Below are 11,498 nucleotides of genomic sequence, written 5' to 3' on the forward strand. Positions count from 1 at the left end.
GTGGGCGGGAGGAGAGCACAGACTTCGCCTCACCATCCAACAGCAGTGTCTGGAGGGGGGGGGGGCACACCGCGGCTGGGAGGTGTCGTTGTCCACCTCGATGTGAAGATCGACGTGCCGCCGCAGCGCGGCCACGGCGCGCGGCACCTGATCGTACACCTGCGCCAGCAGCGGCGGCGGGATGCGCCTCCCCGTCTCGGCGCCTCGCCTCGCCTCTCGCTCGACCACTCTCGCCCACGACGCGGTGACGTGCACGATGCCTGTGGAAAGACGTCCCAGGTGGGTGACCGCATTTCTTTTTTTTGGCCCACGACGCAGTGACGTGCACTGTGTGTGTGTGTGTGTGTGTGTGTGTGTGTGTGTGTGTGTGTGTGTGTGTGTGTGTGTGTGTGTGTGTGTGTGTGTGTGTGTGTGTGTGTGTGTGTGTGTGTGTGTGTGTGTGTGTGTGTGTGTGTGTGTGTGTGTGTGTGCGTGTGTGCTATGCCGAGGCGGTGTGTCTAGTGAGCTTGTTTGTGTCTGTGTGTCGCTCCAGCGTGCCGTCGTCTTCTGTCCCGCGTCCACCCAGACCGCGCATGTGTCCAGTCCGAGCCTGGCTGTTCTTCACCTTCCTACCTACCTACCTAGGCGGTGGGCTGGGTAGACGCGGCGCAGCCGCCGCAGCTCGCGTGACCACCAGAGCCTGTTCACAGCTGCAGGTGTGTATGTATTGTTCACAGCTGTATTGTTCACAGCTCGCGTGACCACCAGAGCCTGACTCGCAGAGGAGGCGAGGTGAGCCGAGGTGAGCCGAGGTGAGCCGAGGTGAGCCGAGGTGAGCCGAGGTGAGCCGAGGGGAGCCGAGGTGTGAGCCGAGGTGAGCCGAGGTGTGAGCCGAGATGTGAGCCGAGGTGTGAGCCGAGATAGACGACTCGCTCCCCTGCGGCTCCTCTCTCGGCTCCTCTCTCGGCTCTCTCTCGGCTACTCTCGGCTACTCTCGGCTACTCTCGGCGACTCTCGGCGACGTTCCGCCAACCTCGGCTGATCTCGGCTACTCTTCTCGCCCACTCTCTCACTAACGCCCGCCTGTCTCGCAAGGAGGAGTCGACCCAGACATGGAACCCGCGGCGGAAGGCCTGTTCACAGCTGCAGGTGTGAAGAGACGCCGCCCACAGGCCGACGGCATGAAGAGACCAGGCGCCGCGACGCACCTGTTCACAGCCGGAGGTGTGAAGAGACACCGCCCACAAGCCGACGGCGCGCAGCCGTTGGCGTGGGAGAGACGCCTCCTCTGTGGCCACCTCTGCGATGCAGCCCGCCTGGAAAAAGAAATTCGCGCCGCGTGCGACCACGGGCACGCAACACAAGACTGGGACGCGTCTGCGAGGCAGCCCGCCTATATGCAGGTACAAAGAAGCCGCGCGTGCCTCCGCGTAGTTCTTTCCTGCCGCGCCTCCTGCGACCCAGGCGCGCCTCGAGCTGCGTGAGCAGTCCGGCCGTCTGCGCGTTGAGCCGCTCGTAGGTGCGCCTACAGGAAGGTTCCAGGAAAGGTCCAGGACAGGTCCAGGAAGAGGTCGCAGAGGAGCGGCTTGTAGGTGCGCGTCTCTGGCAGCGCGGCGCGGATGCGGTCCACGTCGATGCGCACGAAGGACGAGAGGGGAAGCAGGCCTGGGGGGAGGGGACAGGAGTGGGCAGAGCGGAGAGAAGAGAGAGCAAAGAGCGGAGAGAGGAGAGCGGAGAGCAGACGGTAGAGAGCAGCGTCACCGTTCTCATCGAGCAGCTCCATTACGTGTGTCTTGCCGGCGCCCATACAGCCTGCCGTGAAAATGGCCCACGGCTGCGCGGGCGCGCCGACCGCGCCACGCCTCTGCTGCTGCCACCGCGACAGCACCTGCCGCAACCCCTGCAGCACGCCGCGGCCAGCCGGCGTGGAATGCTCAGCACCGCCAACAGCGCCATCGCGGAGCATTCGCCGGATGATGGCGTCCTGCTGCTCCTGGCGACGCAGCGAGTAGTGAACGTGCCACGAGTAGTCGAGCCGCGCACGTGACGCGGCGAATTCATGACGCAACGGTGCGGCCGGGTTGCGATGATTCTCAGACGTCGACCGGCGCCAGTCGTACCCGTCGTGGTCGTCGATGGCGCCGTGCCTCGTGCTGGCGATGCGGGAGGCGAGGGCGAGCGTCGGGAGGAGCAGGCTCATGTATGTACCCGTGTATGTACCCGTGCATCAACAGGGTTCACCCGAGAGCTGGGTTCCGGCTCCTACCGGATAGGGGGTCTGTGCCACTGACTCGCGCCAAAACGCCCTACCTACCTACCTATCCCCAGGCCGCGCAGCGAAGCGAAAAAAGATGAAAATAGGGGGTACCTACCTATTGCAGGGCCCTTTTGGGCCAAACAAGACCAACCTACCTACCGGGCGGTATGTATTCTCGTATCAGTAGCTAGTGTCGTGTCCACTAGCTCCGAGTAGAGGGGGCGTTCTGCTGCTAGGGGAAACCCGGAGCGCGGTACTATCCCTCGGAGAGTATTCTTTAGCTCCGAGTAGAGGGGCGGCGTTCTGCAGTTAAGCTAGGGGAAACCCGGTACACGGAGCCAACCCTCGGAGACCCGTGTTATGGCCCTGCGAACGCGCACCCCCGGGGCTAGGGCTCCCTTGCCCGTAACCCGACACCAATCATCCGGCCCGCTGGGTGCGCTTCTGAGCTCCCCGGCCCTGGATGTGAGGTTAATGACTGCACTCCAAGTGCTCCAAGTGCTACCTATCTGGGAGGGAGGGGCCAGCCAGTGCAACAGACCCCCTATCCGGGTAGGAGCCGGAACCCAGCGTCGCCATACTCGACACCCGATGCGTATAACCGATGCGTATAAAAGAATTTTAGAAAGTTAAAGGAGATAGGAAGTGGTAGACGCCCGAGGGTGGGCGACGGCTAGCACCACACCTCTCCTTGAAATCCCTGTAAACACCGCACTCGCAGCTAGCCGGGGGTGCAACACGCGCCGCTGGCGCTGCCCCGTCCCGGGGGAGGGGTAGGGGGCAAGGCGGGCGAGCACTCGCCGTCGGCTGCTCGGTGCGCGACACGGTGCCAGAGGCGCCTCGAGAACAGTCACAGAGTGGTCGGAAGCCCGCCGCTCCCAGTCCCCCAAAAGAAGTCAGGTGCGCTGCAACCTCGCGCCGCCGCCGCCCGCCTGGCTAGGAGGGGAAGTCGACGCCGTTGCTCGGATCCACGGTGCACTCGACCGTGTGCTGATGGAACGGTGCGGGGTCAGGAGCCGCTGCAGGTCGCGAGCATCGACGCGCCGACCGACGACAACCTCTTTGGACTTTGCAGAGCCCGTGCTAACGGAGCCGCTGCCTCTCTCTCGCTCAACGGAGGAGACGCGCCGCTGCAGGTGTCGTCCGTCGTGCCGCTGCCGCCCGGCGACAACTGTCGGTGGCCCGATGCCACCGTAGCTGTACGCACAGGCAAACTAGTGGGAACGACCTCACGCACGCGACGGACGGAGACTGGCGGTTTTTTTTTGGTTCGTTCTTGTGGTTGGTGTAGAAGTATGGACCCGGGGTCCCTACCCACGCAAAAGAGCCGGAACCCAAACGATGGTGGGTGCCGGTTCCCAAAGCTGCTTTGACGCGGTCGTGCTAGCGGCTGAGCGAGGCGAGGAGGAGGCGGTGCTGGCGTGGCTCGAGGGCGGCGGGTGGGCCGACGCGACGTGCGAGAGTGGCGGCGTGAGCGGCGTCACGCTGCTGATGGGCGCCGCCCGCTACGGCCAAGAGCGGGTGGTCGAGTTGCTGCTGCAGCGCGGCGCGGAGATCAACCTGCAGGACAGTAACGGCTGGGCCGCGCTGATGACTGCCGCCCAGGAAGGCCACGAGCGGGTGGTCGAGCTGCTGCTGCGGCGCGGCGCGAAGGTCAACCTGCAGGACAGCAACGGCGCCACCGCGCTGTTGCACGCCGCCTACAACGGCTGCGAGCAGGTGATCGAGTTGCTGATTCGGCACGGCGCGGAGGTCGACCTGCAGATCAACGGCGTCACCGCGCTGATGGGCGCCGCCTTCCTCAACCACCCCGCCGTCGTGCAGCGCTTGCTGCGGGCGGGCGCAGACGCGGCGCGCACTACTAACGGCAAGACGGCGCTGCAGCTGGCCAAGGAAAAGGGCCACGCCGAGTGCGTCAAGGTCTTGTCGGAGGCGGCGGCGGCTGCAGACGGCCGGGCAGGGGCGGGCGGCGCTTCCTCGGGCGCGGCAGCTGCAGCGGCAGCGGTGGACGCGCCGCTGCTCAGACAGCGAGTCGTGCTCGGCGGGCTCTCTTCCCGCCCCGAGCTGAACGGGCAGTGGGGCGTGGCGGGGAGCTTCGAGGGCGGCCGGTACGCGGTGGCGCTCGAGGGCGGCGGCGAGAGCGTGCGGGTGCGGCCGGGTAATCTGTCGCTGGCGGCGGCGGAGCCGAGCGGTGGCGTGGCAGTCTACGACGAGGTCGTGGCAGCGGCTGGGCGAGGCGACGAGGAGGCGGTGCTGGCGTGGCTTAACAGTGGCGGACGGGCCAACGCGACGTACGAGCAAGGCGGCGTGAGCGGCCTCTCGCTGCTGATGGGTGCCGCTGCCCACGGCCACGAGCGGGTGGTCGAGTTGCTGATACGGCGCGGCGCTGAGGTCAACAAGCAGAGCAGCAATGGCGTCACCGCGCTGATGAGCGCCGCCGTCCGAGGCCAGGAGCGGGTGGTCGAGTTGCTGCTTCGGCACCGCGCGGAGATCAACCTGCGGAACAGTGGCGGCTTCACAGCGCTTATTGACGCCGCCTTCAAAGGCCACGAGCGGGTGGTCGACTTGCTGATACGGCACGGCGCTGAGATCAACCTGCAGAACGGCGAAGGCGGCACCGCGCTGATTCTCGCCGCCGACCAAGGCCACGAGCGGGTGGTCAACTTGCTGATTCGGCGCGGCGCTGAGCTCAATTTGCAGAGCAGCGACGGCGGCACCGCGCTGATGAACGCCGCTTGCTTCAACCACCCCGCCGTCGTGCGGCGCTTGCTGCGGGCGGGCGCAGACACCGCGGCGCGCACTGCGAGCGGCAAAACGGCGCTGCAGTGGGCCAAGGAGCAGGGCCACGCCGAGTGCGTCGAGGCTTTCAAGAAGCACGTCCAGGATATGCTGGCGGGACGGCCCACTGCGACAGCAGCCGGCGGCGAAGGCGCGGGCGGCGCTTCCTCCGGCGGCGCTTCCTCGGCTGGATCGAGAGTCGCGAAGACGCCATCTCCAGCGGTGGCGGCGGGGCGGGCGCCGAGCGGTGTCGTGGCAGTCCCCGATGCGGTCGTGGCAGCGGCTGAGCGAGGCGAGGAGGAGGCGGTGCTGGCGTGGCTTGACAGTGGCGGGCGGGCCGACGCGACGTACGAGAGAGGCGGCGTGAGCGGCCTCACGCTGCTGATGGGCGCCACCGTGTATGGCCACGAGCGGCTGGTCGAGCTGCTGCTGCAGCGCGGCGCTGAGGTCAACCGGCACGACAGCAACGGCGACACCGCGCTGATGAATGCCGCCAGCCAAGGCCACGAGCGGGTGGTCGAGCTGCTGCTGCGGCACGGCGCGGAGGTCGACCTGCTGAACAGCGCCGGCTACACCGCGCTGATTCTCGCCGCCGGCGAAGGCCACGAGCGGGTGGTCGATTTGCTGTTTCGGCACGGCGCGGAGATCAACTTGCAGAACGGCGAAGGCGGCACCGCGCTGATGGCCGCCGCCGGCCCGGGCCACGAGCGGGTGGTCGACTTGCTGACACGGCACGGCGCGGAGGTCAACCTGCAGGACAGCGACGGCGTCACCGCGCTGATGGTCGCCGCCGGCTACGGCCACGAGCGGGTGGTCGAGCTGCTGTTGCAGCACGGTGCTGATGTCAACTTGCAGAACAGCAACGGTGGCACCGCGCTGATGATCGCCGCCATATTCAACCACCTCACCGTCGTGCGGCGCTTGCTGCGGGCGGGCGCAGATGATGCGGCGCGCAGTGCGAGCGGCGAGACGGCGCTGCAGTGGGCCAAGGAGAAGGGCCACGCCGAGTGCGTGCGCACCCTCGAGGAGCACACGTCGAGCACAGCAGAGGCTGAGGGGGAGACGGCGGTCGCAGAATCAGCCGAACAGGTCGCGGCGGCCGCACGCGAGGCGGGAGCGGCAGCGGTGGCGGCGGAGGCGCGCGATGCTGCCGAGGCTGCGCTGCGCGAGGCGGTTGAGGCGTGCGAGCGAGGCGACGCCGATCTCGAGGCGCTCAGGGCGGCGATCAACGCAAACACCGAAGCCGCCGACGGCTCGGAGGCGCTGCGGGCGGCGCGGCGGCTGCGCGACGAGCTGGCGGAGCGAAAGGTCCGCGAGGCCAGGGCGCTGAAGCGGCAGCGGCAGAAGGAGGAGAAGGCGGCGGCGAGGCAGGCGGAGGCGGCGGCGCGGGCGGCGGAGGAGGAGGCGCGGGCGGCGGACGAGGCGCGGGCGGCTGAGGCAGCTGCGGCGGCGCGGGCGGCGCGGGCATCGGAGGAGGCGGATGAGGCGGCGCGGGCGGCGGAGGAGGCGGAGGCGGCGTCGCGGGCAAGGGAGGAGGCGGAGGCGAGGGCAAGGGAGGAGGCAGAGGCGAGGGCAAGGGAGGAGGCAGAGGCGAGGGCGAGGGAGGAGGCGGCAAGGGAGAGGGAGGAGGCGAGGATGAGGGCGGAGGCGGCGGAGGCAGCGGCGGAGGCGGCGGCTGTAGAGGCGGCAGTGGCGGCCGTGGCGGCGGCGGAGGCTCAAGAGGCGGCGGCAGCGGAGGCGGCGGCAGCGGCAGCGGCAGCTGCGGCAGCGTCGGCGGCGGCGACTGTCGCCGCCCTCGCCACCGCCGCCGCGCCGCCCGCTGCCGTCCCTCTCGACGAGCTCATCGCGGCGACCGACGGCTTTGCCGAGGCGCGCAAGGTGGGCGAGGGAGGCTTCGGGCGCGTCTACCGCGCCGACGCGCTGCCGTCTCTCCCGCGCGTCGCTTGCGGGTTCGCCGTCAAGACGGCGTTGGTCGGTGTCGGCGCCCAAGGCCTCGCCGAGCTGCAGAGCGAGGTGCGCACGCTCAGCACGGCGTGCCACCAGTCCCTGCTCCCTCTGCTCGGCGCTTGCCTGGCGCCGGCGAGAGCGTGCCTCGTCTACCCCCTCTGCCGCGGCGGCAGCCTCGAGGACCGCCTCTACCGCGCTCCAGCCGCGCTGGAGCGGCTCCGCATGCTCGGCTTCGAGACGCCGCCTCCGCCGCTCTCCTCTGCCGCACGGCTCCGCGTGCTGCGCGACGCCGCAAGCGCGCTGCACTACCTGCACACGCGCTCTCCGATGATCCTGCACCGCGACGTCTCGGCGGGCAACATCCTGCTCGACGAGCGCGGCAACGGCTACCTCGCCGACGTGGGCCTCGCGCGCGCGGCAGAGGCGACGGCCGGCAGCAGCAAGCAGGTGTCGCACCTGTCGACGCAGCGCCTCTTCGGTAAGCTTGGGTACATGGACCCGATCATTTCGCAGAGCGGGCAGGCGTCAGCGCTGACCGACGGCTATGCGCTCGGCATCACGCTGCTCGTCGCCTTGACGGGCCGCGGCGCCGTCGGCCTCCTCGACGAGTGCGACGATGCGCTTGAGGAGCCCGACACGGCGGAGGGATCGATCGCGGCGGCCGACGCGGGCTGGTCGGCGGCGCAAGCCGAGGAGTTGGCGCGGCTGGTGGTCGGGCTGGCTCTTGTGAGGAAGAAGAGGCGGATGCCGCTCGCAGAGGCGCTGCCGCGGCTGGAGGCGCTAGTCGAGGCGGCGGGGGAGGTGGAGGAGAAGGTTGGGGCCGAGGAGCGCCAGTGTGACCTCTGCTACGACGCGCCGCGCTCGGTCCGTTTCGCGTGCGGCCACGCGCTGTACTGCGAGACGTGTGCGCCGCGCGTGCTGGAGCGCGACAGCAACTGCCCGGCCTGCCGCCAGCCGGCGCTGCCCATCGCCGCAACTGGGCGGCTGGTGGCGGAGCAGGCGACGTTTGTCCACCAGCCGCCCTCGCGCCCCGTGCCCCAGGCTCAGCCCGTGGGCGTCACGGCAGCGGTCGGCAGGCGAGGGGGGAGAGGGGGGCGTGGACGTGGCGGGCGGGGCGGGCGGGGCGGGCGGGGCGCGGGGCGCGGCGGCTCTGCTTAGTGCCTTTACACTTCATCGCAGCGGCAGCCCGCACGCTCACGGAGGGTGCCCGGGTCTGCGTTGCCCGACCCCCCCCCCTCCGGCTCCTGCACTTGAGTTTGTGCGCGGGAACACAGGGAAGACAAGTTTTCGTGTGGGGTGTGGGGTGTGGGGTCTCGCGTCCTGAAAAAAGCGTCGGCACACTCGAACAAAAAACAAAACGCGCGCAAAGTGTCGCGCGCGGCAGCGTAGCTAGCGTAATGGTTGGGTAGTAGGGCTAGAGGGTCGCTCTACACTTAGCCTCTGCAGCGAGCGAGCGCTCAACTTAGCCCCCGCACGGAGCCGGGCTCAGACTTAGACGCTGGAAGGCCGGGGGCCATGAACTTAGACGACACGAGGCCAACTCCGGGTAAAACCCGGGTAATACCTGCAAAAGTCCAGGTTTCACCTTGTGATTTTTGGGTCAAAATCGTCCCGATTTCATAATGTTCGTTCGTACGTGCATCCGCGGCGCCCAGCGCGGTGCCAGCGGCTCCCATACCTCTAAGAGGCCACCCACCTCCGTATAGACCCTTATATCCGCGGTTTACGCCCAATAGAGGCAGCTGCAAGAGGGCCTGGACGGGCACTGCGGCACACACTGCTCGCTGCTCGGCCATGCGGTAGCGTCTGGTGATGCCGCCCCTGCGCGGGCGGGGGCGTCTCGCTCGGCAGCAACTGCGCCGCGCAGCGCAGGTTCGAGGGTCGCGGTGGGTGGGTGCACTGGAAGACGTAGCGGTCGAGAAAGCGCTCAGCGACCGCTACGTCTCGAGGATGGAGCCGTCGCGCGGACCCGACCGGCCGACCGGCAGTAGCAGCAGGCGCCGGAGGGCGCGGGAGGCAGCGGCGACACCTCGGGCCAGAAGCGCGAGCCCTAGGCTGGTGAGGGGGCCCGCTCATGCGTAAACGGCTCTGGGACTTAGCTAAATCGCGCATCGAAATCGGGACGATTTTGCCAGGGCACCGTCACAAGGTGTACCCGAAAAATACCTGGACGCGGTCCAGACCAGCGTATGCCGCGCACGACGCCATATCGCCGTCTCCCAGGGCCAGTGCGCTACTTGCGGCGCGCAACGCCTGCTCAAGTACGCGCACCGTACCATGTGCTGCCGCTATGCGTGCCTTAAGGCGGCTGCGGCGAAGCGGCGGGCGCGGCATGCCGATGGCAGTGCGGACGATGCGGTTGCGATGTGTTCTGCTTCAAGATCGTGGCGGTGCTTGGCATGCACTTCTGCGATCCCAATCAGCTCATCGCAACGAAGCAGCGCAACAAGCTGGCTGCTGCCAACAAGGCCCTATGCTACCTCACGCGCGGATCGTTCAAAGAGGACCAGCATACACAGGCTTCTCTGACATGCGTTTGTTTGAGCTTGAGGCTATTTGTGAGAACTATTTGGCTAGATGTCGCCGAAGTGCGCTCATGAAGCAGCAACGAGAATCGGAAGAGGAGGATGCTGAGGCGGCGATTGCTGAGCATGAGGAGGATCGATCGCCCGCCGCGCAGGCGAAGAAAATTTGGGCGCGAGCGCCGTATATCGCGTGCCATGGCCGACTTAGCCGGTGTAAGAGGCTCCCGCTGATCTTAGACCGCGTAAGCACTCCAGCGTGGCTAGCCACACTTAGACCCGTTAAGCCGCGAGGCTCAGAACTTAGACTACTACCCAAGCAGTGCTAGCGTTGACCGCACGGCCTACTCGCCCAAGTAAGTACTCGCTTTCTTTTATGTCCCACCATGCACGAGAGCGCACCTCTCTCTCTCTCTGTTGTGCGAGGCGTGAACCGCGCCATTCGCTCTCACTGACCTGGCAACCCTGTCTGCACGTCTCGCGCGCGCGTGAACAGGGCTCCAGGCCCCAAATGACGTGTGAGTGTTAGAGTTGTTTGGTATTGCTAAAAATCTCTCTCACAGGCACTCGACCACCCGATGTTTACAAAAGAATTTCAGAAATCTCGCAGGACATAGCGGGCACGGGACTGGCGCGGCGACTCCTGCGAGGACCGCGGCGAGAGGCACTTAGCCCCGTGCACTCGACCGCCCTCAGCGTCAAATTCACAATCGTATAAAAGAATTTCGAAATTTCGTGGGGGTATAGCCGCACTGTGCGTCCAGTACTTTGGGTCAAAGCAAAATTTTTAATCACTACATGCCACAGTGATGCACAAACGTGGTCGCGGATCCTGTGCCCCCCCCGTCGCCTCACGCAAAATTGAACCAGCCCGTCATGATGCGCTTCTCCTGCGTCGGCGACGAGACGCCGCGGTGCATGAAGGTCCAGTCGGACGGCCAGACGAGCGTCAGGCCCTTCTTGGGCTGTATCGTCACGTTTTGGTGGAAGAACTGCGTGCCTGCGGCAGACACGTCTCGGACGCGTCATGGACGTGTGAGTGGACGTGTCGGGCCGGCGGGCACCACTGCGTGCCCCCCTCGTCGCTCACGTCGTTCAGGTACGTCATGAACACCAGGTGCCGCGACGCACCTGTTCACAGCCGGAGGTGTGAAGAGACGCCGCCCACAGGCCGACGGCATGAAGAGACCAGGCGCCGCGACGCACCTGTTCACAGCCGGAGGTGTGAAGAGACACCGCTCACAGGCCGACGGCATGGAGACACCAGGCGCCGCGACGCACCCGGCTCCATCCGGCCGTTCCTCTCCGTGTGGTAGATCTTATACCCGCCCCCGGGCGGGTAGTACTGGTAGTTGGTCGTGCACGAGAGGCCCCAGGGCGAGACGTGGTTGGCCGCGTACGGGTACCTCGCCGTGTACTTCATCGTGCACGCCTGGAGCGCCGTCACGTACCTCCGCCACTCGATCCGAGCGTCGTCTGGCTGGAAGGAGTACTCCAGCGACTCTTTGGAGGTCGGGTCAATGACCGCGCGCCCGTCTCTGCCCACGACGCCGGGCGCCAGCGCACCCGGGTCCTTCTCGAAGAGTGCGACGAGGCCGTCGCACACGCTCTCGTCCTCGATCAGGTAGGCGCCCATAAACATCGTGTTGACTCCCTCGCCCGAGGGAAGCGCGTGCTCCGAGATCCGGAAGCTCTCGCTCACCGTCGCGAGCGGCGGCGGTGCAGACGGCCTGGGCGCGGGCTTGGAGGCGCCGAAACCGCCGCCGCCTGAGTCAGGAGGGAGGACAGCATCAGCCTCGCTGTGTTTGGTGGGGAGGGAGGCGAGGCGAGCCCAGCGCGGCCGGCGCCTGCCTTCTTTCTACTTTTTGTGGCCTTCTTCGTCTGCGCCAACCGCGCCTCGGCTCGGCTCGAGCTCCGCGAAGCTGCAAGCGGCCAGAAGGCGGCGGTGTTGCTATGGAGGAGCGCGACCGCGATCAGGCTAGACGCCAGGGCGATCATGGCGAGGGCGACCTCAA

At 67.1% G+C, this 11,498-nt stretch overlaps 4 protein-coding genes across 4 annotated transcripts in view; 2 read left to right on the forward strand and 2 right to left on the reverse strand.

Moving 5' to 3' along the window:
• Positions 1–2,215, reverse strand: part of EMIHUDRAFT_439870 (hypothetical protein) — a 2,948-nt gene extending 733 nt beyond the window's left edge. The window contains exons 1-7 of the mRNA XM_005791756.1: positions 1,741–2,215; positions 1,536–1,644; positions 1,440–1,504; positions 1,263–1,295; positions 1,057–1,112; positions 621–679; positions 71–260 (exon numbers count right to left, since the gene is read on the reverse strand). Of these exons, the coding sequence (XP_005791813.1) occupies positions 71–260; positions 621–679; positions 1,057–1,112; positions 1,263–1,295; positions 1,440–1,504; positions 1,536–1,644; positions 1,741–2,179 (951 nt within the window). The 5' untranslated portion in view covers positions 2,180–2,215. The remainder of the gene's footprint in view (positions 1–70; positions 261–620; positions 680–1,056; positions 1,113–1,262; positions 1,296–1,439; positions 1,505–1,535; positions 1,645–1,740) is intronic.
• A 4,434-nt stretch (positions 2,216–6,649) lies between these two features.
• Positions 6,650–7,555, forward strand: EMIHUDRAFT_69955 (hypothetical protein; the record flags this gene model as incomplete). Its single annotated transcript, XM_005791757.1, has 1 exon — positions 6,650–7,555. A coding segment is annotated over one exon (906 nt), but the record flags the coding sequence as incomplete, so codon positions are not given.
• Positions 7,556–7,705: 150 nt separating this feature from the next.
• On the forward strand, positions 7,706–8,119 carry EMIHUDRAFT_312982 (hypothetical protein; the record flags this gene model as incomplete). The annotated part of the gene is made up of 1 exon (XM_005791758.1): positions 7,706–8,119. The coding sequence occupies one exon, from the start codon at positions 7,706–7,708 to the stop codon at positions 8,117–8,119; it is 414 nt and encodes a 137-aa protein (XP_005791815.1).
• A 2,131-nt stretch (positions 8,120–10,250) lies between these two features.
• Positions 10,251–11,498, reverse strand: EMIHUDRAFT_439872 (hypothetical protein). The gene is made up of 4 exons (XM_005791759.1): positions 11,331–11,498; positions 10,765–11,250; positions 10,558–10,614; positions 10,251–10,483 (listed from the first exon to the last, which is right to left on the reverse strand). The coding sequence occupies exons 1-4, from the start codon at positions 11,479–11,481 to the stop codon at positions 10,335–10,337; spliced, it is 843 nt and encodes a 280-aa protein (XP_005791816.1). The 5' UTR covers positions 11,482–11,498; the 3' UTR covers positions 10,251–10,334.

This window comes from Emiliania huxleyi (assembly GCF_000372725.1).
Source record: "Emiliania huxleyi CCMP1516 unplaced genomic scaffold EMIHUscaffold_110, whole genome shotgun sequence".
Classification (NCBI taxonomy): domain Eukaryota; phylum Haptophyta; order Isochrysidales; family Noelaerhabdaceae; genus Emiliania; species Emiliania huxleyi.

What these genes read in the sequence shown, in the direction of transcription:
- EMIHUDRAFT_439872 (XM_005791759.1), bottom strand. Translation starts at nt 11,481, where the DNA reads ATGATCGCCCTGGCGTCTAGCCTGATCGCGGTCGCGCTCCTCCATAGC. An exon ending in GAACGGCCGGATGGAGCCGG is followed by an intron (nt 10,615 to 10,764) that starts GTGCGTCGCGGC and finishes GGCTGTGAACAG; the next exon opens with GTGCGTCGCGGCACCTGGTG. An exon ending in CGACGTGAGCGACGAGGGGG is followed by an intron (nt 10,484 to 10,557) that starts GCACGCAGTGGT and finishes TGTCTGCCGCAG; the next exon opens with GCACGCAGTTCTTCCACCAA.